The following is a 25,592-nucleotide window of genomic DNA, read 5'->3' as shown; positions in this document are numbered from 1 at the left end:
ACACAATGCTCAGTTGCCTTTAGGTCCACTGGTCTCCTGAAATGCCCTGCATGTCGTGGAGTTTGAACTTTATTTGGTTGACAGTAGGGATACGTGAAAGGTTTTGAATAGAGGAATGAAATACAAGTGTATGTTTTAGAAAAAAATAGTAACAAATCTCAGCAGGAAATCTATAATATAATCTGTCACCCACGGGTATATTCATTTTGTGAAAGAATGTAGCATATTTTTTTCTCCTTTGAATTCTTTTTTTTTTTTTTCATTTCCCCTCCTACACATTCATCCCACAAGCCTCTGTTAGAGACTTCTCTCTGTGTGGCTCCAAATCCGAGGGCTCCCAAGTCCCTAAAGAGTGTTCTGCCTCTGTTCTAGAGAACGGCTCCTGTGGGGGTCTCAAGGAGTACGTACAGAGGCCTTTCAAAACTGACTTTAAATGCTCATCAGGGCACTGTGTAAAGAGACTAGGGTGGGAGCATGTTACATGTGAGTGGGGACTGTAGTGTCCTGATAGAGAAGGGACCCACCCATCAGGGCAGCTAGGGTACACCCAACCTGGGATAAGGGAACACAGTAGAGGCCCTCTCTGGAGGGTCCCAGGGTCACCTAGGATCCCTTTGAGGTAGATAACTGGGGAGAGAACAGAAGAGGCGCTCCCATGGTGGTAGTGATAAGTGGTCACTTCCTCCATGATATTGCCGATAGCTGGGGTAGCCTGCGACCGGGTTACACTCAGGGGGCAGCTGGCTGAGCTCCTCCAGGAATGGGCATGTATTGCAGAACTGCTGGGCCCTGTAGTGAGTTTGGAGGATGCCAGCACCCTCGATGAGGGCCAACGGGATGCACCCCCATCATTGCTGAGCCAGCCGTGGCCAGTGGCCACTGTGGGCAGCCGGCACAGCCCTGGTCAGTGCTCCAGGGGTGATGGAGCTCCAGGGGTCTTCCTTGTCCCACAGCAGCACCAGACCACAGTTGATGGTGGAAAACATGTCCCTCCACATGACGGAGATATCTCCAGTCTGAGGGGCTCAGATCCTCACAGCGTTGACACTGCCTGTCAATTGATGCCAGATTCCACCGCCATTACAGAAGCCCTTAATAGCCTGGAAGACTCCATGCTGATAATACCCATAGTGAAGTTTCCACTACAGTCATCCACATAATTCACCAAGGGCAAGGCTCACGAACGCACTCCTCCGTGGCAGCCTCACTTGAATTCTGTTGTTTTTTTTTAATAAATATATTTTATTGAAGTATATTTGAGTTACAATGTTTCAGGTGCACAGCAAGGTGATTCAGTTATACAAATATATGTAATATATTATTTTTTAAATTATTTTCCATCGTAGGTTATTATAGGATATTGACTATAGTTCCCGGTGCTGTACAGTAAACATTTGTTGCTTGTTACATATATATTTTTCAATTAGAAATCTAACATTCTATTCATACTAAGTCAAACAAGTGGAATCAAAATCAATTTCTTTTTAGTTAGGCAAAAACTTGTAAGTTTTTTAAATATATATATTACACATATTTATATATATGTATACAAAAGCTTTTCTGCTACACTTGATAAAGGCTTGAGAAAGAACATCCAAAAACAAAGAAGAGATGGAGAAATTGGAGAACATAAACTAAATGAAATGGGAGTGCTGAATATGAAATAGAAAAAGTGAAACAAACTAGATAAAAGGCCATCATGCAGTTCAGTTGTTGGTAAACATGACTGCTCATTAGAAACTTCTGGAGCTTTGGAGAAAAAAGTCAATACTTGAGCATTTGTATTTTCCAAAAAATTTCAAGATAGTTCTGAGATGCATCTGGATTTCAAAAAGTAATTATAGGTTTTTCTATTAGATCCTAGTTTTGGTGCTATAGAGTTCTGTTATTTTTCTGTTGACCAAGAGACCTCTGGGACAACATTAAACACACCGACATTCACATTATAGGGGTCCCAGAAGGACAAGAGCAAGAGAAAGGACCTGAGAAAATATTTGAAGAGATAATAGCTGAAAACTTCCCAAACGTGGGCAAGGAAGTAGTCAACCAAGTTCAGGAAGCGCAGAGTCCCAGGCAGGATAAACCCGAGGAGGAACACAGAGAGACACATAGTAATCAAATTGACGAAAATTAAAGACAAGGATAAAATATTAAAGGAAAAATGACAAATAACATACAAGGGAATTCCCATCAGGTTATCACGTACAGAAGGGAGTAGAAGCTCTTCAAGCCAGAAGGGAATGGCATGATACAGTTAAATGTTGACCAATCATGATATAGCAGTATTAAGTGAGTAATAGTTACATAATCCCAATAGTAAAAGATGTTTATCAGTTTTCACAATCAATAACCTGAGAAAAAATAATAGATAATTAAAATTGCAAGTCATAATGGGAACATGATTAACAGTATAAAATAGTTACATATACAATTTGGGAGGGTCAAGCATAGTGATGTCATAAGTGAAAGTGCATACGTGCACATGTTTTCATCCACCTATGTATTTTGGTTGGTGTGTTCAATCCATTTACATTTAAGGTCATTTTTGATGTGTATAATCCTGTTCCCATTTTCTTAATTGTTTTGGGTTTATTTTCTGTAGGTCCTTTCCTTCTCTTGTGTTTCCTGCCTAGAGAAGTTCCTTTAGTATTTGATGTAAAGCTGGTTTAGTGGTGCTGAATTTTCTTAACTTTTCTTGTCTGGAAAGGTTTTGATTTCTCCATCAAATCTGAAGGAGAGTCTTGCTGGGTAGTTGTCTTGATGTGTGCAAAAATCCGAGTCTCCCGGATCATGAGGTTTCATGGAGACACAAGCACACAGGGCTCGGCCAGGATGTGCAATGTGATTGATGGTGCAATGTGACTGATAGGCCAGCACAGAAAACCCCTGTCGTACACCTGCTTGTTCCCTCCGCAGCAGCCATTCTAGCTAGACCTTTTGTTGTTCAGTCGCCAAGTTGTGTCCGACTGTGATCCCATGGACTGCAGCACGGCAGGCTTCCCTACCCTTCATTATCTACCTGAGTTTGCTCAAACTCATGTTCATTGAGTCAGGTAAGGTGCTCTGGTATTCCTATCTCTTTAAGAAAATTCCTGTTTGTTGTGATCCATACAGTCAAAGGCTTTAGCCTAGTCAATGAAGCAGAAACAGATGTTTTTTAGGAATTCCCTTGCTTTTCCTATGATCCAGTGTATGTTGACAATTTGATTTCTGGCTCATCTGCCTTTTCCAAATCCTGTTGGTACATCTGGAAGTTCATAGTTCACATACCACTGAAACCTAGCTTGAAGGATCTTGAGCATAATCTTCCTGGCATGTGAAATGAATGCAATCATATGGTAATTTGAACATTCTTTGGCATTGCTTTTCTTTGGGATTGGAATGAAAACTGACCTTTTCCAGTCCTGTGGTCACTGCTGAGTTTTCCAAATTGCTGGCATATTGAGTGCACCACTTTTAACAGCATCATCTTTTAAGATTTGAAATAGCTCAACTGGAATTCCATCACCTCCGTTAGTTTTGTTCGTAGTGATGCTTCCTAAGGCCCACTTGACTTTGCACTCCAGGATGTCTGGCTCTAGGTGAGTGATCACACCATCATGGTTATCTGAGTCATTAAGAGCTTTGTTGTATAGTTCTCCTGTGTATTCTTGACACTTCTTCTTAACATCTTCTGCTTCTGTTAGGTCCATACCATTTTTGTCCTTTATTGTGCCCATCTTTTTATGAAATGTTCCCTTGGTATCTCCAGTTTTCTTAAAGAGATGTCTATAGTCTTTCCCATTCTATTGTTTTCCTCTATTTCTTTGCACTTAAGAAAGCTTTCTTAACTCTCCTTGCTGTTCTCCTGAACTCTGCATTCAGATGGATATATCTTTTACTTTCTTCTTGGCTTCTCTTCTTTTCTCAACTGTTTGTAAGGCCTCCTCAGAAAACCAATTTGCCTTCTTGCATTTCTTTTTCTTGGGGATGGTTTTGGTCATCACGTCCTGTGCAATGTTATGAACCTCCATCCATTGTTCTTCAGGCACTCTTAACAGATCTAGTTTCTTGAATCTGTTCGTCACCACATAATCAATGGCAAGCCACTCCAGTACTCTTGCCTAGAAAATCGCATGGACAGAGGAGCCTGGTGGGCTGCAGTCCATGGGGTCGCTACTAGTCGGACACGACTGAGCGAATTCACTTTCACTTTTCACTTTCACACATTGGAGAAGGAAATGGCATCCCACTCCAGTGTTCTTCCTGGAGAATCCCAGGGACGGTAGAGCCTGGTCGGCTGCCGTCTATGGGGTCGGGTCGCACAGAGTCGGATAGGACTGAAGCGACTTAGCAGCAGCAGCATACCTGAATGGCCTAGTGATTTTCCCTACTTTCTTCAATTTGAGCCTGCATTTCACAATAAGGAGCTGATGATGTGAGCCAGTCAGCTCTCGGTCTTGTTTTCGCTGACCATATAGAGCTCCAACTTCTGCTGCAAAAAATATAATTAGTCTGTTTTCAGTACTGACCATCTGGTTATGTCCACGTGTAAAGTCCTCTCTTGTGTTGTTGGAAGAGAGAACTTTAAAGAAATTTTAATCTCTTTCACTTAAAATATACAGTGTTCTGCTTTACATATAAAGAGGCATTGAATTCTTTAGGAATAACTGATGACACTACCAGAAGTTACTGAAGTGCCTTTGCAGACACTTAATATGGGAATGCAACATTCCCCTGAACTCTTTATATGGGAAATTATTTAAGAGCTTTAAAATTCCTTAGAACATTGGCAACTGATTTGAACTTAGCAAACAAGTTCATCTGTTAAGGCAGAAAACCTGTTAAATGGGATTTTGCACAGGGATGCTGTTTTATTAGAAACAAAACAGGTAAGCTTACAGTACGAATGTGGGAAAACTTGCAGTGAAAGCACTTTCTGCACTTGGGGCCTAGTGCCTCAAAAGGTTCATTCTGTATCTGCCTTTCCATAGTATCAGCTGCCCAGCTGAATTGGTCTTGCCCTGAGATTCATTCCCAGGAGTGGGGTGATGAAGGCTGTTGAGAGACGAGCTCGGTGATTTCTGATACTTCCCAACTGCAGGCACTCCCTGAGCTGAAGTTCCAGTCCTCTTGGAAGCCAGGAGGATTGTGTTGGTCAGCAGATAGCTCTGAGTGTTTCTCATGGTTGTCGGAGAAGTTAAAGAGAAGCAACAGGAGTTCCAAAATTTTGCGGTAGGGACTTTTTGGTTTCCTCTACTTTCTGTGAGTAATAATAATACAAGTAGGATAAGCTAAATAAACTGTAGATACATTTACTGAGCATCTGCCGTGATGCCTGCAAGTAATACCATTTTTTGAAAGAAGAGAGAGAGGTTCAGAGAGGTTAATTATCATGCTGACATTCGAACCTAGACATTTTAACTTCAGAGCCCAAAGGCGCTTAGCTTCATTTGTTGGCCCCTGAAATTGATTTTGTAGTCAGGATTATAGCAGCATTAACCTATTTTTCCACATACCCTTGTTTCCCAAAGAAATGCTAGGTGTTGGGGGAAAAGGGACTCTTTCACAGAAAAGATGCCAACCCAGAGGTTCTATTTGTTTAGTAGGAAAAAAAGATAGGTAGAATCATATTGTTTACAGAACCACTTTGCAATAAATAGAAGATACTAGAAAAGTCACCATTTTACAAATGCTGTTGTAGTAACTGATTCAGGTGGGCATTAGTGGGTGCCTTAAAGACTTATTGGGGAACTGGATATTCTGAAAGCATCATCTTATAGACTGCTTATCTGGCAGATACCAGATGAGCCAAGTGATAAAACTCGCCTTCATCAAAAATTTACCTGACATATGATGTAGCATGCTAGAAGGACCTAGCATCACCTGTGTACTATTCCCACCAAAAATATTTACTTTGGAGATATAATTGTGAAAAAACAGTCAAACCCAGACTGAGGGACATTTTTAAAATATGTTGCCTGGACTCATCAAAAAGGTCAGTGTTGTGAATGTCCGAAAGTGACATTGAGGGATCTGCTTTAAAACAGAGGAGACTAACAAGAGACAGCTAAGCACAGTGCTCACAAGACCAGATTAGGTACTGAGTACTCAGCTAACCTAAATAGTTGTGAGAGTCCTTGGAAGCAGGCAGAAATATTTGAGTATAGGCTGTATATTGCAGAGCAGTGTCATGTCAGAGTTCAGTTTCTTGAATGTGATAAATGAATTATATCCAAGTTCTTAGGAGATAATGCTGAAGTATTTAAGAAGGAAATGTCATGGTGTTTGCAACTTACTGTCACTTGGTTCAGCAAAAAATATAGAAAAGGTGGTGTTACCAGTTGACAGATCTAAATAAAAAGTGTGTTTAAGTGTTCATATAGTATTGAAACTATTCTGTAGGCTTGAAAATTCTCAAAATGAAAGAACAGTTTATTAAAGTAGCCATACTCAAGCAGGGGAAACATTCACATTAAAAATGACAATGGAGAAAGCTTTCAATAAAATAGATGAAAGCAGGGATCACAACGAGGCTTTTACTTAATTGATATCTCTGGTAAATTAATCCTGGCTACTGAGCATGTTGAAATGAATGGAATTCTGAGGCCATATTCATGATTTATTAGCATTGTTTCCCAAGGGCTTTAATGTGAGAGTGGTGATGAATGTTCTAAATATTTGTCACCATTCGTTGAATTGTTTGTATTGTTACGGTTAAATTAGGTACTTTGCTGTTGTTCAGTCACTCAGTCATGTCTGACTCTTTGCAACCCCATGGACTGCACCCTCCAGGCTTCCCTGTCCTTCACCATCTCCCGGAGCTTGCTCAAACTCATGTCCATTGATTCAGTGATGCCATCCAACTGTCTCGTCCTCTGTTGCCCACTTCTCCTGCCTTCAGTCTTTCCCATCATCAGGGTCTTTTCTGATGAGTTGGCTCTTTGCATCAGGTCATCAAAGTATTGGAGCTTCAGCATCAGTCCTTCCAATGAATATTCAGGACTGATCTCCTTTAGGATGGACTGGTTGGATCTCCTTGCAGTCCAAGGCACTCTGAAGAGTCTTCTCCAGCAGCACAATTCAAAAGCATCAATTCTTCGGCACTCAGCATTCTTTATGGTCCAACTCTCACATCCATACATGACTACTGGAAAAACCATAGCTTTGACTAGATGGACCTTTGTTAGCAAAGTAATGTCTCTGCTTTTTAATATACTGTCTAGGTTGGTCATAGCTTTTGTTCCAAGGAGCAAGTATCTTAATTTCATGGCTGGAGTCACCATCTGCAGTGATCTTGCAGCCCAAGAAAATAAAGGCTGTCGCTGTTTCTGTTGTTTCCCCATGATGGGACCAGATGCCATGATCTTTGTTTTTTGAATGTTGAGTTTTAAACCTGCTTTTTAACTCTCCTCTTTCACCTTCATCCTCTTCCCTTTCTGCCATCAGGATGGTTTCATCTGCATGTCTAAGGTTGTTGATAATTCTCCTGGCAGTCTTGATTCCAGCTTGTGCTTCATCCAGCTCTTATCAGTCATTACTTGATCTAACCCTAATTTCATCCTGAGCTTACATTTTTCCTGCACTAATACTCTCCCCCCAACAGAAACTAGCTTCACAAGTCTTTAGAAACAGCTTTACAAGTCCTTAAAAGGCAAGTGTCTGAGGCAGTCCTTAAGTTAGGATCTTTGAGCCGAGATCCCGTTTATGGTGGGGCGTGAGGAAGTCAGGGACTTCTGCGGAAACTAGAAGGGAGTGCGCTGCCGTCAGATTCGCTGAGGGCTTTATGAGCTGAAGTGGTTGAGAGCCGAGTTCCTCTGCTAGTATTCTGATGATCTGCTATAGTTATTTTTCACTTTGTTTGACCAGCAGTGTTTTAGTCTCCTTTCCTGTCACTCTTTCCAGGCCCCCTGCATTACAGTAGTATTTGGCGCCTCTGTCTAGTCCCTTTTAAGATTCTCCATTGCCCTTTGAGAGCAGCTGTAGTTTTCACGTAATCAAGAGCAGGTATAAAGGAAAAAGCTCCCCTCTGTGTGTCTCCTTTACTACTCACAAAGAAAACTTCACTTCTGACACTTCTTCCTGGTCACCAAATGTTTATGGGGTTTTCCCTGTACCAAGCGATTTTCAGCAACTCTAGCTGGGTGTCCTGTAATTCAGTTTGATTCTGACAGTATCTGCCTGGTGTTAGCATCAGATTCCACAGGACACCCCAGCCCCCTTGTCACCGCTTCAGAAGCCAGCTGGTAGTCCAGTGTTGTCACAAGTACTTCTGACCCACCAGTTGTGTGTTGTGGTTCCCTCAACCCCTTCCTTCTGTCCAAAAGTTTGTTAGAATGGCTGATAGAACTCTGGGGGAAACGTAACATTTACTGGTTTATTATAAAAGCTAAAAGATAAACAGGGCAAAGAGTGTGAGCAGTGGCCCTTTGGCGTGCTGTCCTCCCACCTCCTCTGTGTGTTCACTGGCCTGGACATCCATGGATCCCCATACCTTTGGGTTTTTACGCAGGCTTCACATTTCTAGTCCCTCTTCCTTCCCAAAGGACTGGGAGATGGGGCTGAAAGGTCCCAGCTCCTCATCACGGTTTGGTCTTTCTGATGACCAACCAACGATCCCGCTGCTATCCAGGAGTCCACCAAGATTCACCTCATTAGCACAAAAGACACTACCGTCATCCAGGGGATTCCAAGGGATTTAGGGACTCTGTGTCAGGAACCAAGGTGAGAGACCTAGTATTAGAACCAAAGATGCTCCTAGTGCTGTTATTTAGGAAATTGCAAGCGTTTAGGAGCTTTGTCCCAGGAACCAGAGACAGAGACCAATATTTATCTTTCCTGTTATTTCACAGCAGAATGTTATTTCCATTCTCTTTGGGAAGTGGACATTAAGGAGCCTTGATGATAGTATATAACTCAATAAATATTGTTGAAAGGATGGTTGAAATAATTAAATATTTCTTTTCCCAAACAGCTTTCCATTGAAATTAGGTGGTGCTCACTTAGTGTTGTTTTAATGAATGAAATTACATGGATCAGTTCCCTTGGCTACCTGTGCAGCTCTCCCCGCTCCCTTTCCAGCTTGAGTCTTCAAGAGGGAGCCTCAGAATTGGTTCTAAAACTGTTTGTACCTGGTGTGATTATAAAGCAGTGAGACTGATTGTCATGTGTCGTTGGTGGGATCCGTCTCAGTTACTTTATAGCCATGCCTGGTATCTCATACCACAGAAAATTGCATGTTGAACAGCATTTTAAAATCACTTAAGGTTTCTAACTGAAAATTTTAAATGGTTTAGCATCATTTTAGATTTTTTTCTAACTTACTTCAGAACTCTTATATCAGAAAGATAATTAGATGTTAACTTGTTGCTTTAATTTGCAGTTTTCTTTTTGTTTTTAGAATTTTAATCAGTATTCTGATAAACTGCTTATTGAATTTCTTTTCAGTTGTAAATGGTCTTTGTACATTGTACAAGGATAGTCCTTTCAATTGAATATTGTAAATTAAACATATAAATTGGGGTGAACAAAAAAGGAACCTTCCCCTAGTCCAGTCTACACATAGGACCTAAGATAGTTTCAGCTGTTACTGATTAAAGATACCACCATTTGGCATTTTGCTGTTGACACTCTATTATCAAATTTCTGTCCTAAATCAGTGAAATTATAAAACTGTATATCCTGAACTTCTGCTTCTTTCTGTTCCTTGTGCTAGCTCTACACACAATAGATGCTCCATAAATGTTTATAAGAAAAGTTAATGCCAACAAGTACCAACTTTTGTATTATAAATAACAGTGTTTTTCTCCTTTTCATAAGGAATTGGGGCTCTCTAAAGCACATTTAAGATGGAAAAGGTTTTACAGTGAAACATGCTGTGATTTTTGTCACATTTCTATTGCCGTGTAATACGATTCCCGCAGGTGGCTCAGTGGTCGAGAATCTGCCTGCCAATGCAGGAGACGCCGGTTTGATCCCTGGGTCCAGAAGATTCCGTGGAGTAGGAAATGGCAGCCCACTCCAGTATTCTTGCTGGGGAAAGCCCACGGTCAGAGGAGCCTGGCGCTTTTCCCGCTTGGCTGCAGTCCACAGGGTCATAAAGAGCTGGACACGACTGAGCTCTGAGCATGACTGCCGTATTATAGAGTGTTGTGCACTGTCTCTTTTTCCATTTGGCTGAGTTAATGGTCTGTCTTTCAAATATAGCTGTAAGACAAATTAATACGCCTTTAACCACTACAGTCATTTTATGCTTTAAGTGTGTTTGTTTAAATCTTAAGTAGTACACATCAAATTTCTTTTCCCACTTGGTGCCAGCATACCCAATTACAATTTCATTTCATTTGAATCTGCAAAACCTTGCCATTAGCAAAAATTGCAGTAGTTTTTCTACGTAACATTTTTATATATTTGATATTCTGTAAATTTTAAATGTCACTTGAGTATATATATTTATTTTACATTACAGGCACTGGAGATATTATTGCTGTCATGATTACAGAATTGAGGGGTAAAGATATTTTGAGTTATCTGGAGAAAAACATCTCTGTACAAATGACAATAGCTGTTGGAACTCGAATGCCGCCAAAGAACTTCAGCCGTGGCTCTCTAGTCTTCGTGTCAATATCCTTTATTGTTTTGATGATTATTTCTTCAGCCTGGCTTATATTCTACTTCATTCAGAAGATCAGGTACACAAATGCCCGGGACAGGAACCAGGTGAGCTACCAGTACTCTACAGTGATTAATGCTTACTGGCCATAATTCATAGACATCTGTTGTAATCATACACAATATGAACATTTTTTCATTTAAAAAAAGTGGTCAAAAACATATCTATACAAGTATTTTAAGGATATTTGAAATACCTAAATGGAGAAATTAATAAGTTTATAGTGATCACTTGGAATGTTCCAGGTGAATGGTTAGCTTAATATCAGAGTATGATATACCTAATTCTTGTAATTTGAAAAAATATTGCAAATTTGCATTTTAAAGCTGGTAACATTTGTTGTTAGTAGCAGGGGAGTTGGAAGGATGAAAGAGGGAGACTTTTCACTATATTTACTTTTGTTCCATGTGAAATTTTTTCCCCTGTGAATTATCTGTCCTATTTAAGCTAAGCCACAGGGCATTGATGAGGTCAGAAAGGACCAATAGGAGAGATGTATCTATCTAGTCACCCTGGAAATTACATTGACCAGCACAGCCTAAGTACTCAGTATTAAGATGAATAAAGGCATAGGAAAAACAATATACTGCCCTGTAGTAAAGGACTCGCAGATGGTTTTCTGTCAGTTTGTTACTTATTAACCGTTTGTTTGTTTGATGTGCTATATACAGAATATGTGCCCTGGAGCAGGTGTAAGATGTTAGGTCCCAGTCCTAGGTACTTCTAAGAAACTAAGAAGTAAATAACTTTGGCCACCTGATGCAAAGAGCTGACTCATTTGAAAAGACCCTGATGCTGGGAAAGATTGAGGGCAAGAGGAGAAGGGGATGACAGAGGATGAGATGGTTGGATGGCATCACCAACTCAATGGACTTGAGTTTGGGTAGGCTCTGGCAATTGGTGATGGACGGGGAGGTCTGGCAGCTCATGGGGTCGCAAAGAGTGGCACATGACTGAGTGACTGAACTGAACTGAAAAAGTAAATAGTGTGGAGCGTGGTTTGAAGCCTTTTTTCATTACTATTTTTGGTTGCATTGGGTCTTTGTCACTGCACACGGGCTTCCCTTCAGTTGCGGTGAGCTGGGGCTACTCTCGTTGCAGTGCATGGACTTCTCATTGGAGTGGCTTCTCTTGTTGAAGAGCACAGGCTCTAGGTGCGTGGGCTATAGATACATGGGCTCATTAGTTGTGACGCATGGGCACGGCATGTCCAGGAAGATTTCACATGCCATGCCCATGCGTCACAGCTATTGAGCCCATGTACGTGTATGGTTCACATACACCATGGAATATGACTCAGCTAGTAAAAAGAATACGTTTGAATCAGTTCTAATGAGGTGGATGAAACTGGAGCCTGTTACAGAGAGAAGTAAGTCAGAAAGGAAAACACCAGTACAGTATACTAACGCGTATATATGGAATTTAGAAAGATGATAACGATGACCCTGTATGCGAGACACAGATATAAAGAGACACAGATGTAAGGAACAGTCCTTTGGACTCTGTGGGAGAGGGCGAGGGTGGGATGATCTGGGAGAATGGCACTGAAACATGTGTATTATCATATGTGAAACAGATCACCAGTCCAGGTTCGATGCATGAGACAGGGTGCTTGGGGCTGGTGCACTGGGATGACCCAGAGGGATGGGATGGGGAGAGGGAGGTGGGGGGGTGTTCAGGATGGGGAACACATGGACACCCATGGCTGATTCAGGTCAGTGTATGGCAGAAACCACCACAATGTTGTAAAGAAATTAGCCTCCAATTAAAATTTAAAAATAAAAAAAAATTTTTCTATAGCACAGTTCTCTGTTCAAACAGAGCACCTGTAAATCCCTGCAGGGGATGGTGCAAGGTGGGGGTGTGTGAAATTCTCATCCCTCCTCATTCCAGTGAAAAGAAACATAGACTTTGATATGGAGTTCAAACCCTGACTGCCAGTTTGCCACAGTCCCTCTTGCACAGTTTATATAGCTTCTCAACTTGTTTCTGCATCTGAAAGTATGTATAAAACATCTCAGATGTATAATTTATTGAACAGTTGTGTGCCAGGCTCTGTGCAGCATGCTACATCTAGGAAATTTTTATCATAATAGTTTTTATTATTTGTGATTTCAGACCTACAGAAAGTTGTAAAAATAGTATAAAGTATTTTCTTGCCCAAATTCTCCAGCTATAAACATTTTACCTTGTTTCCTTTTCTGTGTGTATCAGATCAGTTTGGTTCACTTGCTCAGTCGTGTCCAACTTTTTTAGACCCCATTGACTGAAGCACGCCAGGCTTCCCTGTCCATCACCAACTTCCAGAGCTTGCTCAAACTCATGTCCATCGAGTCGGTGATGCCATCCAACCATCTCATCCTCTATCATCCCCTTCTCCTCCTGCCTTCAATCTTCCCCAGCATCAGGGTCTTTTCCAGTGAGTCAGTTCTTCACGTCAGGCGGTGAAAGTATTGGAGCTTCAGCATCAGTCCTTCCAATGAATATTCAGGACTGATCTCCTTTAGGATGGACTGGTTGGATATCCTTGCAGTCCAAGGGACTCTCAAGAGTCTTCTTCAACACCACAGTTCAATAGCATCAATTCTTCGGCATTCAACTTTCTTTATGGTCCAACTCTAATATCCATACATGACCACTGGAAAAACCATAGCTTTGACTAGATGGACCTTTGTTGGCAAAGTGATGTGTCTGCTTTTTAATATGCTGTCTAGGTTGATCATAGCTTTTCTTCCAAGGAGCAAGTGTCTTTTAATTTCATGGCTGCAGTCACCATCTGCAGTGATTTTGGAGCCCAAAAAATAAAGTCTGTCACTGTGTCCATTGTTTTCCTGTCTATATATACTTTTTTAAGAACTGGCCACCTCATGCGACGAGTTGACTCACTGGAACAGACTCTGATGCTGGGAGGGATTGCGGGCAGGAGGAGAAGGGGACGACAGAGAATGAGATGGCTGATGGCATCACCGACTCGATGGACATTAGTTTGATGAACTCCGGGAGTTGGTGATGGACAGGGAGGCCTGGCGTGCTGTGATTCATGGGGTCACAAAGGGTTGGACACGACTGAGCGACTGAACTGAACTGAACTGAGAGTAAATTTGGGATAAGATGCCCTTTTACACTTAAATACTTCATTGTATATTTTCTAAAAGCAAGAACATTTTCTTATGTAGCCACAGTATGATTATGAAGATAATGAAATTAACAGTAATATCATTGTCTGATCTATATACCTTTTCTAAGTTTTGTAGAATTGTCTTAATAATGACCTTTACAGAAAAGAAAACCCTGGGTTGGTCCAGTCAAATTGTTTGTTGTATTCAATTGTCATGTCTTTTTTAACCTGTTTTTATTAAACAAATTATTGAAGATTATAATCCAGTTGTTTTGGATTTGAGCTTGTCTGATGTCTGTTCCTTCATGATTAGGTTCAGGTTATCTGTGTTTAGGCCTTTACATTTATTAATTTTTCATTTTGAGATAGTTGTAATTTCACATACATTTATAAGAAATAATGCAGAGATCCCAAATAGCCTTCACCCATTTCCCCCTAGATATAAAATCTTGCCTAACTGTGGTAAATATCACAACCAGGATATTGCCATTGGTGCAGTCCACTGATGGTCAGAGTGTTCCAGTTAACCTTCACCGGTATGTGTGTACTTCTTTGCAATTTCAGGTGACCGCCATCAAGGTCCAGATACAGTCCTGTATCACAAGGATCCTTTGTGCAGATTGTTTGATAGTCAGCCATAGCCACCTCCCTCTCTCCTACACTGTGCCTAACCCCTGACTACACTAGTCTGTTTCCACACTCTATAGTTTTGTCGTCTCGAAAATGCTATATGAATGGAATCATAGAGTACTTAACTTCTAGAGTTTGGATCTCTTCATCTAACATAGTCCCTTGAGATCGTCCCAAGTTGTATGTATCAATAATTTATTTCTTTTTATTGGTGACTAGTATTCTGTATCTTGGATGTACCATAGCTTGGTAACCAAGTTATTTCCCATTTTGGCTATTATAAATAAAATGATTATGAACATTTGCGTACAGGTTTCTGCATGAGCGTGAGTTTTCATTTCCCTGGCATAAATGTTCAGTAGTGGGATTTTTGAGTTATTTTGATAGGTACATATTCAATTTTGTGAGGAATTGCCATTCTCTCTTCCCAAGCTGCTGTACTGTTTTACATTCCCGATTCTTCTGCATCCTTGTCAACATTTGGTGTGCTCATTGTCTTTCATTGCAGCCATTCTGACAGGTGTATAGTGATACCTCTTCGATGATTTTAATTTGCATTTCTCCAGTGACTAGTGATGTTGACCATCTTTCACCTGCCAAATGCCACCTGTATGTCTTCCTCAGTGAAAGGTTTTTGTCTTTTACCCGTTTTCTACTGTGTTGTTTCTTACTGTTGAGTTTTGAGTGTTCTTTATACATTCTAAATACAAGTCTTTTGTCAGAATTATGGTTTGCAAATATTTTCTCTGATGGTCTTTGAAGAGCAAAATTTTTAATTTTGGTGAAGCTTAATTTATCAGTTCACTTTATGAATTGTGCTTTTTCTGACAAGTATAAAAATTATTTGCCTAACCCTGGATACCAAAGATTTTCTAATTCTTTTCAAGAAGTTTTACATTTTGTATCTGACCCATTTTAAATTACATTTTATATAAAGTGTGAGGCTTAGATTGAGGTTCCTTTTTATACTTATGTCTGTCCAATATTGCACCTATGTCAAACAACTCAGTTGGGCACATTTGTGTGGGTATATTTCTGGGCTTTCTGTTTCACCCATCCAAGTGTCTGTGTTCACACCACACTGTCTTCTTACTGAAGCTATTTATTATGCCTAACTATTGGGTACAGTGATCCATCCCATTTTATTTTCCTTTTCAAGATTGTTTTATCTATTCTAGGTCCTGGAGTCTTTTCATACAAATTTTAGAATAAGTTTGTCTCTGTCTCTACCAAGAAAATAAAAACTTGCTGGGATTTTGATGTGAATGCATTAAACCTATTGATCATTTGAGGAGGATCTGTATATTTATCATGTTAAATCTTTCAGTTCATGAACTTTGTTTTTCCATTTTTTTTTTTAGGTCTTTTTTCCCCATTTAATAGCGTTTTATTCTTTTCAGCCTACAGATCCTCTCATGTTTTGTTAAGTTTTTATCTAAGAATTTTGTTTTGTTTGGAATGACTATAAAAAGTAATGTAACGGCAAATGGACTCTAAATGTGTTTTTACTTTCAGGTTCCACATGTTTGTTTTAAGAATATCAAAATGTGGTTGAATTTTGTATATCAGTTTTGTATTCTGCAGCCTTAGTAAGCTCACTTATTATTATAAATTTCTTGGGATTTTCTGTATAGACAATCATGTTATCTGCTGCTACTGCTGCTGCTGCTAAGTGACTTCAGTTGTATCCGACTCTCTGCGACCTCACAGACAGCAGCCCACCGGTCTCCTCTGTCCACAGGATTCTCTCGGCAAGAATACTGGAGTGGTTTGCCATTTCTCTCTCCAAATGTTATCTTCAAATAGTGACTGTTTAAATTGTTCCTTTCCAATCTCAGTGCTCTATTTCATTTTCTTGCCTTATTGCAATGGCTAAAACTTTCAGAACTATGCTGAATAGCAGTAATGGAAAGAGTGGGCATCCTTGCCTGTGCCCAATCTTAGAGGGAAGGACTCAGTCTGTTGTTGTTAGGTAAGTTAATATGTGTATAACTGTCATGTTTGTTACCAAGTTGAGGAAGGTTCTCTCTCTTTCTAGTGTGCTGAGAATTTTTATCACCAGTGGGCACTTGACTTTGTCACATGCTTTTTATGCATCAGTTGATGTGATCATATGATTTTTTTTGTTTTCTTCTTCAGCCTGTGGTGGATTACATTCGTTGATTTTTGAATGTTGAACAAGCCTTGCATACCTGGAATAAACTGTACTTGGTCTAGTCTTATATACCTGGAATAAATCCCACTAGGTTATGGCATATAATTTTTTGTGCATTGCTGGATTTGATTGGCTAGTACTTTGTTGAGGATTTTGGTATGTTAAGTTCATGAGAGATACTGGTTTGTAGTTTTGAGGGAGAAGCTGTAAAAACTTAATTTATTTAATGGTTAAAAGAATATTTAGGTTGTGTTTCATCTTTTTTGGGGGATTTTGAGAAACTGGCCCTTTTTTATATATTGTCATACTTATGAATGTAAAATTGTTCATAGTATTCCCTGTTCTCTTAATGACTGCAGTGTCTGTACTGATATTTCCTGCTCATTGCTGATTTTAATTATTTGTATCTTCTCTTATTATCCTCGTCAATCTTTCGAGAAATTTCTCTCTTTTTTTTAATTTATTTATTTTAATTGGAGGCTAATTACTTTACAATATTGTGGTGATTTTTGCCATACATTGACATGAATCAGCTATGGGTGTACATGTGTTCCCCATCCTGAACCCCCCTCCCACCTCCCTTCCCATCCCATCCCTCTGGGTCATCCCAGTACACCAGCCCTGAGCGCCCTGTCTCATGCATCGAACCTGGACATGTTTCAGTGCTGTTCTCTCAGACCATCCCACCCTCGCCTTCTCAATTTTGATTCTTTTCAAAAACAAGTTTCCTTGAATTTTAAAAGATAGGAACTTAGATTATTTATTTGAAAACTTTTCTCTTTCTGTTGTAAGCATTTACTGCTGTTTTCTCTCATCACTATTTTAACTGTGTCCCCATATGCTTTGATATCCTCTGTAGTCATTCAACTTTATGTAATTGTTTTCTTCTGAGACTTCCTCTTTGACCTGTTCAATTCAGTTCAGTTCAGTTGAGTCGCTCAGTTGAGTCGCTCAGTCGTGTCCGACTCTCCGCGACCCCATGAATCACAGCACGCCAGGCCTCCCTGTCCGTCACCAACTCCCGGAGTTCACTCAAACTCATGTCCACAGAGTTGGTGATGCCATCCAGCCATCTCATTCTTTGTTGTCCCCTTCTCCTCCTGCCCCCAACCTTTCCCAGCATCAGAGTCTTTTCCAGTGAGTCAACTCGTCGCATGAGGTGGCCAAAGTATTGCAGTTTCAGCTTTAGCATCAGTCCTTCCAATGAACACCCAGGATTGATCTCCTCTAGAATGGACTGGTTGGATCTCCTTGCAGTACAAGGGACTCTCAAGAGTCTTCTCCAACACCACAGTTCAAAAGCATCAATTCTTCGGCAGTCAGCTTTCTTCACAGTCCAACTCTCACATCCATACATGACCACGGGAAAAACCATAGCCTTGACTAGACGGACCTTTGTTGGCAAAGTAATGTCTCTGCTTTTTAATATACTATCTAAGTTGCTCATAACTTTCCTTCCAAGGAGTAAGCGTCTTTTAATTTCATGGCTGCAGTCAGCATCCGCAGTGATTTTGGAGCCCAAAAAATAAAGTCTGACACTGTTTCCACTGTTTTTCCATCTATTTCCCATGAAGTGATGGGACCAGATGCCATGATCTTTGTTTTCTGAATGTTGAGCTTCAAACCAACCTTTTCACTCTCCTCTTTCACTTTCATCAAAAGGCTTTTGAGTTCCTCTTCACTTTCTGCCGTAAGGGTAGTGTCATCTGCATATCTGAGGTTATTGATATTTCTCCCAGCAATCTTGATTCCAGTTTGTGCTTCTTCCAGCCCAGCGTTCCTCATGATGTACTCTGCATATAAGTTAAATAAGCAAGGTGACAATATACAGCCTTGACGTACTCCTTTTCCTATTTGGAACCAGTCTGTTGTTCCATGTCCAGTTCTAACTGTTGCTTCCTAACCTGCATACAGGTTCCTCAAGAGGCAGGTCAGGTGGTCTGATATTCCCATCTCTTTCAGAATGTTCCACAGTTTATTGTGATCCACACAGTCAAAGGGTTTGGCATAGTCAGTGAAGTAGAAATAGATGTTTTTCTGGAACTCTCTTGTTTTCTCCATGATCTAGAGGATGTTGGCAATTTGATCTCTGGTGCCTCTGCCTTTTCTAAAACCTGCTTGAACATCTGGAAGTTCACGGTTCACATCTTGCTGAAGACACACTTATTTAGAAGTGTTTTGTTGAGTTTTCACTTGTTTGGAGATTTTGCTATTGTCTTAGTGTTGCTGCTGCTGCTGCTAAGTCACTTCAGTCGTGTCCGACTCTGTGTGACCCATAGACGGAAGCCCACCAGGCTCCCCCGTCCCTGTACTGATTTCTAATTAGATTTCATTATGATCAGAGAAATACTCTGTGTGATTTCAGTTCATTTAGATTTGTTGAAGTTTGTTTTATAGTCTAAGATCTAGTCTGTTTGGGTGAACGTCTGATGGGTGCTTGGGGAAAAAATGTATATTCTGCTATTGGGTAGAATGTTTTATAAATGTCGATTAGATCAGTGCACTCAGCTTGCTTCTAAGAGGTCGGGGAGGGGGAAGTTCACTTTCCCAGTGGACCCTGCTAAAACCATTGTGGGAAGAGGGATGCAGTTTTTCCATTGGTGTTTTGCTAGAGTAAGATGTTTGTAGCCCACTCTTCCTGGTACTGTAGCTTGGGGAAGCAGGCTCTTTTTTTGGACTAGGGTAAGGGTGGGGATCTGTTCCTGTTGGCAGTACCAGATTGGAGGCTTCTGCAGCATCTTGTCTGAGACATATGAGGTCAGGAAAACTCAAGTCTTCAGGCCCCTAGGCAGCTCACCTCCTCTACCTTTCAGAGACTTACTGTGCTGGTTTGTTGTGTTTTGTCCAGGGCTTTTTAGGTGTAGAGGGGAAGAATGGGGCCTCTCCGTTGTAGGAGAACTGAGAGTTCCTATAACATCTCACATGATTTTTGATTTGGATATAGGTGATTTGAAGTGATAATGGGATATTAGATGAAAGGGTTAACTGATCTAAAACTATGACACTTTCATAGAAAAGATTATTGGATATGCATGTATAAAATAAAGTTTACAGCCTTAAAATAGAATGCACCAATTTTCTGAGATTTTTGACAGAATGAATGCATGCTACGTCACTTTAGTCGTGTCTGACTGTCTGCGACTCCATGGACTGTAGCCCACCAGGGTCCTCTGTCCATGGTGTTCTCCAGGCAGTAATACTGGAATGGGTTGCCATTCCCTCCTCCAGGGGACCTTCCCGACCCAGGAAAGTCTCTTATATCTGCATTGGTAGGCAGGTTCTTTAGCACTAGCGCCACGTGAGAAGCCCTTTTGACAAAGTGAATAGCCATAAAATCGAGTTCTGATGAAATGGAGGGATACATACTCAGATCAGCACTAACAAGTTGGCAGCATTTATTTATCTTCAAAGCACCTGGCAAGAAATTCTATCCAATGATATTTGAAGAAAATAGAAGTCAGCTGCAGTTTTTCAGCTTCTTTAAAGGGCAGAAGCATAGCACTGAAGTGTTCTTTTACCCTCTTTAACCAGTGATGTTGCCTTCTTTTTTAAATTGAAAGGTTTAACCAATATAATATATCGACATGATTTTTAAGAATAAATGGTACTGCAGTTTGTTTCCTTGCCTAGTGTTTTCCTCCTTCTAATTCTTGTTTCCCAGCAACAAGTCATCTCTTTCAACTCTTTTTTTCTCTTCCTTCTGTTACTAACTTAACTAACTAGCATGCTGTACTCCTTTTTAAAATAAATGTAAAGGCTTCTTTTAAATATATTATTGCCATTATGGAAAACTAAAAGAAAATGATCAAGAGTAGTTCTAAAAGGGTGTTCTCTGCAAGCAAGCCCTATAATGTTGGTTTGAAGGTAGTGCGTCTCAAGGACTTTTGAAAAAAGCAGATTGTTTATCCCAGGAGCCTGCTCTTTAGTAGTACTTTAGTTAGCACCCAGCATGGGACCTGTGTGTAATGAAGGACTCAGCGTAGTCACCATCTGGTATAGACCGCAAATGGAAACTGGCTTTGTGGCTGACTGCACACAGAATTCCTCAGCATTCTTCCCCAGACTCTACTATAGCAGGGTCTGGTATTCCGACCTGTGTTCCTCCTTCGGTTTTTTCCTAAGGTTGAGAAGCATTTGATGACGTTTCATGTGGCTTGAAAAACTTAGCTTGTTAAACACAAGCAAAGACAGCAGCACCTCAACTGGTTGAAACCTTTCGCTACTTTAAAAGAGAAACCAGAACTGTTTGCAAAGAAAAAAAAGTAAGCTTAACGAGAGACTCATTTCTCCCACAAACTGTCATCGTGAAGCAGTTCTTTCTATAGAATATGCTATCTTTTTAAAAGAAGTAGTTAGATTGTTAAGTGAAAAATGAACGTTATCTTAATTTCAAAATGGATTATTCTCCTCAGTATAAGTATGATAATGCCTGGCACATGGTAAGTTATGTACATTGTTTTCAATGTATTATTGTTATTATCTAAATATATTGATTTGGAGAAAACAGGGAAAGCAGGTAAAACCAATATATAAGCTTGTGATTTAAAAAAAGAATATGCTACCAAAGAGAGCCATATGTTGTAAATAACTTTCTAAGCACAGTGCAATGTACACAGTTGATGCCATTTTACATGTGAAATAATAATCTAACGCATTGGCTTTTTAGATCACTGCCAGATACCTGTGGTGGTTCTTCCTGAAAATTTGTTAGAATATATCTGAATACAAACAGATCAGATGATGGCTAATGGTAAACTTAAATGTCATCTTATAATAAGGCAGTGATAGTTATTTCACATAAGAGGATAAATATTTGGTATGTTTTATTGAAAGGGTACTTAACATTTTCACGATTACAGTTAATATTGTACCCTTAATCTCAAAGTGGTCGACCAGAGTTTGACAAACCAGAACAATAAAATTTTTATTTAACTGTTGAGGAATAAGGTAGATATTAGAAAAAATTCCATAACCTAGGACTACTGAGTTTAGAAGACCTTCTTATGAAACTCCTGGTGAAAATGCATATGGTTTCCAAGGTACTTAAAACTCATTAAAGCTTCTTACCAAAATGTGTATACAGTGTTCCTAGACTTCATGCATTATCTCAGGGCTACTGAAGGTGAAACATGCTTTTGTTGCCCATTTTCATCTTGGAAGATAGCTCATTGGAAAATGGACTTGTGTGGGAGAATATGGATGCGTATTGATCTTCAGAGGAAGGCTAGTACTTTGCATGCATAATCTTTGAAAATGGTGGGTTTGAAAAGTCTTTTCCATCTATTGGAGGAGGAGAAGTTGCATACTGTCAAGATTTTTCCCATAGGAAAAGATTATGTAGTCAAAAGAGACAGATTTCTTCATTATTGGATGGTAGATTGAATTTTATTTTGTTTTTTAGGGACTAACAATTCCAGAAGAACTGGAAAAATGAAAATAGATCTTCGAACTGAGAATGTATTATTTTACCACTTTTTAAATACATTGCAAGTTACTTTAACTTCTTTTTCATGTCCTGCTATTCTGATCAATTTACGTTGATAAATATCACTTTCCATATTCAGAGACTATATGCCTTCTAAATGTTATATCAAAGCTTAAGACTTTGTTTTTCTAGCACAAAATATTCTCTTGAGAGTGTTTCTGAGACATTCAGTTCTACATCCTTGGCATTTAGCATAGGGCCTGGCATGTCACAGTATCTCAGTAAATGCTTAAATGAATTAAAGAATAAGAGTGCATTCTATTGGGAAGGCAGACAGGTGTAATCAAAATACTGTGTAGTTTAAGAGTTATTCTTTTGGGGCAGAGTGATATTACTAGAGTGATATCACAGAGAAGGTCATGACATTTGAGCTGAATTTTAAAGGATAAGACTTCATCAGACAGAAACTGGGCAGAAAGGCAAAGGGATTGTTTTCCACAGAGATGTGGGGAGCTGAAAGGAGAGACAGCAGAGTCGAATCACATCAGAAAAAGGGAAGAGACCTGAGAATGAACCTATCCTGGATGAGCACATTGACTACAGATGAAGGGCTTGACTCTTGTGCTGAAAAATTCAGACTTTACTCTAGAAGCAGTAGGAGTCATCAGAGGGTTTTTTGTTTTTTAGTTTTTTCTGTTAAGGACAGGCTTGGGGGAAAGAGTTCCTAAAGAGAAAATATTGAAGAGCAAAGGAAAATAATATTAATAAAACAAGGTAATATACAGAGCTGGGAGAAGGATTAGGCCACAGGCAGGTGGTTACCTTGGAAAAACATTGGGGATACTTCTTTTCAGAAAAGACGGGAAAAGGTAATAGTGATGAGAGAATGAATGGAAGAGGTGCTTTCGGTTGCTTCCATCAGGGAAGAATTGTATTCACAGCACCTAGATTTCATCAGTGCCTAAAAGAGGAAAATCCAGTTATCTGCTGATGCAGACCTAATTCCGTATCTGTGGGAAAGCTCTGAGGATTGAAACAGAAACCTGAGATGAGTCTCGTTAAAGTGACCTGCCATCAGTCCACTTAGGACACTCTCATTGCGAACAGATCGTTCCTGTTCAATGAAGCAGGATGAGTTGTTTTAAATTGTTTTCCACCAATTTAAAACTTTTGGACACACTGCATCCATACGTAGAATACTGTTCACGTTATTACTGATGTCTTTACACAAGTGAAATAAATAAATTTGGCCCTGGATGATCAATATCCCTTCATATTTTATAAATGGGAAATCTTTAGGCGTTTAGCATGGAAAAAGGAACTGGTCTGAAAAGTCAGGAGACCACAGGTTCTGGTCTTAGCACTTTTACTAGCTTTAGATAAATCACCTCACTTCTCTCTGGCTTTGGACTTTCTCCTTTGTAAAATAATACATCCCTTTGTGGTTTTGTCCCACTCCATAATATTCTGTATGTGATGAGGTGGAAACTTGAGTAGCCTTATTACCTAAAGTACAGAGAATGTGAATGAGTGGGTAGAGGGTTATGGGAAATGCTTTGGAGCTGGCGTTGCTATTTTATACTTCGGTTTTGCACGTGTGCTCAGTTGCCTCTGATTCATTGCCTGCCAGGACTATAAACCCACCAGGCTCCTCTGTATATGGAATTTTCCAGGCTTGAATACTGGAGTGGGTTGCCATTTCCTACTCCAGGGGATTGTCCCGACCCGGAGATCAAATCCGAGTTTCTTGCATCCTGTGCATTACAGATAAATTCTTTACCACTGCACCACCTGGGAGGCCATACTTAGTTTAGTGAGTCTCAAACTGCAGTTTACAAAAGAATGGTATGAGGACACTTTTCCCCTCCCCCTCCTCTTCTCCTTTTCCTCCTCCTCCTTCTCCTCCTTCGCTTTTAAAAACTGCAGATTCCCAAGTCACCTCCCCCCTCCAGCAAGAATACACAGAACTATACCCAAAAAAAGGTCTAATGACCCAGATAACCACAATGGTGTGGTCACTCACCTAGAGACAGACATCCTGGAATGCAAAGTCAAGCGGGCCTTAGGAAGCATTACTATGAACAAAGCTAGTTGAGGTGACGGAATTCTAGATGAGCATTTTAAAATCCTAAAAGATGATGCTGTTGAAGTGCTGCACTCAGTATCTCAGCAAATTGGGAAAACTCAGCAGTGGCCACAGGACTGGAACAGGTCATTTTTCATTCCCGTCCCAAAGAAGAGCAGTGCCAAAGAATGTTCCAGCTAAGGACAGTTGCACTCATTTTACATGCTAGGAAGTAGTTATACTCAAAATTCTTTAAGCCAGGCTTCAGCAGTAGATAACTGAGAACTTACCGGTGAACAAGCTGGGTTTGGAGAAGGCAGAGGAACCAGAGGGCAAACTGCCAACATCCATTGGATCACGGAGAAAGCAAGGGAGTTCCAGAAGAGCATCTACTTCTGCTTTATTGACTACATGAAAGCCTTTGAATGTGTGGATCACAACAAACTGTGGGAAATTCTTAAAAGAGATGGGAGTACCAGACCACCTTACCTATCTCCTGAGAAACCTGTATGCAGGTCAAGAAACACTAGTTAGAAGCAAACATGGAACAACTGACTGGTTCAGAATTGGGAAAGGAATACAACAAGGCTGTATATGGTCACCCTGCTTATTTAACTTCTATGCAGAGTACACCATGTGAAATGCTGGGCTGGATGAATCACAAGCTGGAATCAAGATTTTCAGAAATATCAACAACCTCAGATATGCATATGATGCCACTCTAATGGCAGAAGCAAAGAGGAACTAAAGAGCCTCTTGAAGAGGGTGAAAGAGGAGAGTAAAAAGTTGGCTTGAAACTCAGTATTCAAAAAACTAAGATCATGGCATCTGGTCCCATCATTCATGGCAAATAGAAGGGGGAAAAGTGGAAGCAGTGATAGATGTTATTTTCCTGGGCTCCAAAATCACTGCAAACTGTGACTGCAGCAATAAAATTAAAAGATGCTTACTCCTTGGAAGGAAAGCCATGACAAACCTAGGCAGCATATTAAAAAGCAGAGACATCACTTTGCCAACAAAAATCTATGAAGCTAGTGGAGGTGATGGAATTCCAGCTGAACTATTTCAAATCCTAAAAGATGATGCTGTTTAAGTGTTACACTCAATATGCCAGCAAATTTGGAAGACTCAGCAGTAGCCACAGGACTGGAAAAGGTCAGTTTTCATTCCAATCCCAAAAAAAGGCAATGCCAAAGAATGTTCAAACTACTGCACAATTGCACTCATCTCACACACTGGCAAAGTAATGCTCAAAATTGTCCAAGCTAGGCTTCAACACATGAACCGAGAACTTCCAGATGGTCAAGCTGGATTAAGAAAAGGCAGAGGAACCAGAGATCAAATTGACAACATCCACCGGATCATAGAAGAAGCAAGAGAATTCCAGAAAAAACATCTACTTCTGTTTCATTGACTACACTAAAGCCTTTGACTGTGGGGATCACAACAAACTGGAAAATCCTTAAAGAGAGGGGAATACCAGACTACCTTATCTGCCTCCTGAGAAATCTTTATGCAGGTCAGGAAACAATAGTTAGAGCTGGACAT

General features: G+C 40.2%; 1 protein-coding gene and 1 pseudogene across 2 annotated transcripts in view; one reads left to right on the top strand and one right to left on the bottom strand.

Annotated features, from left to right (window-relative positions):
- The window catches only part of RNF130 (ring finger protein 130), a 147,481-nt gene that overhangs the window by 58,160 nt on the left and 63,729 nt on the right, over positions 1-25,592 (top strand). For both annotated transcript variants that reach the window (XM_055429981.2, XM_055429980.2), the window contains exon 3: positions 10,448-10,698. In XM_055429981.2, coding sequence (XP_055285956.1) covers positions 10,448-10,698 — 251 coding nt within the window. The remainder of the gene's footprint in view (positions 1-10,447; positions 10,699-25,592) is intronic.
- On the bottom strand, positions 600-4,971 carry LOC148777205 (mitochondrial import inner membrane translocase subunit Tim17-B pseudogene; annotated as a pseudogene).

Source organism: Moschus berezovskii, chromosome 8 (genome assembly GCF_049115385.1).
Source record: "Moschus berezovskii isolate FMDL1 chromosome 8, NW_MosBer_1.0, whole genome shotgun sequence".
Classification (NCBI taxonomy): Eukaryota; Metazoa; Chordata; class Mammalia; order Artiodactyla; family Moschidae; genus Moschus; species Moschus berezovskii.
This window is presented reverse-complemented; position numbering and strand designations above follow the sequence as displayed.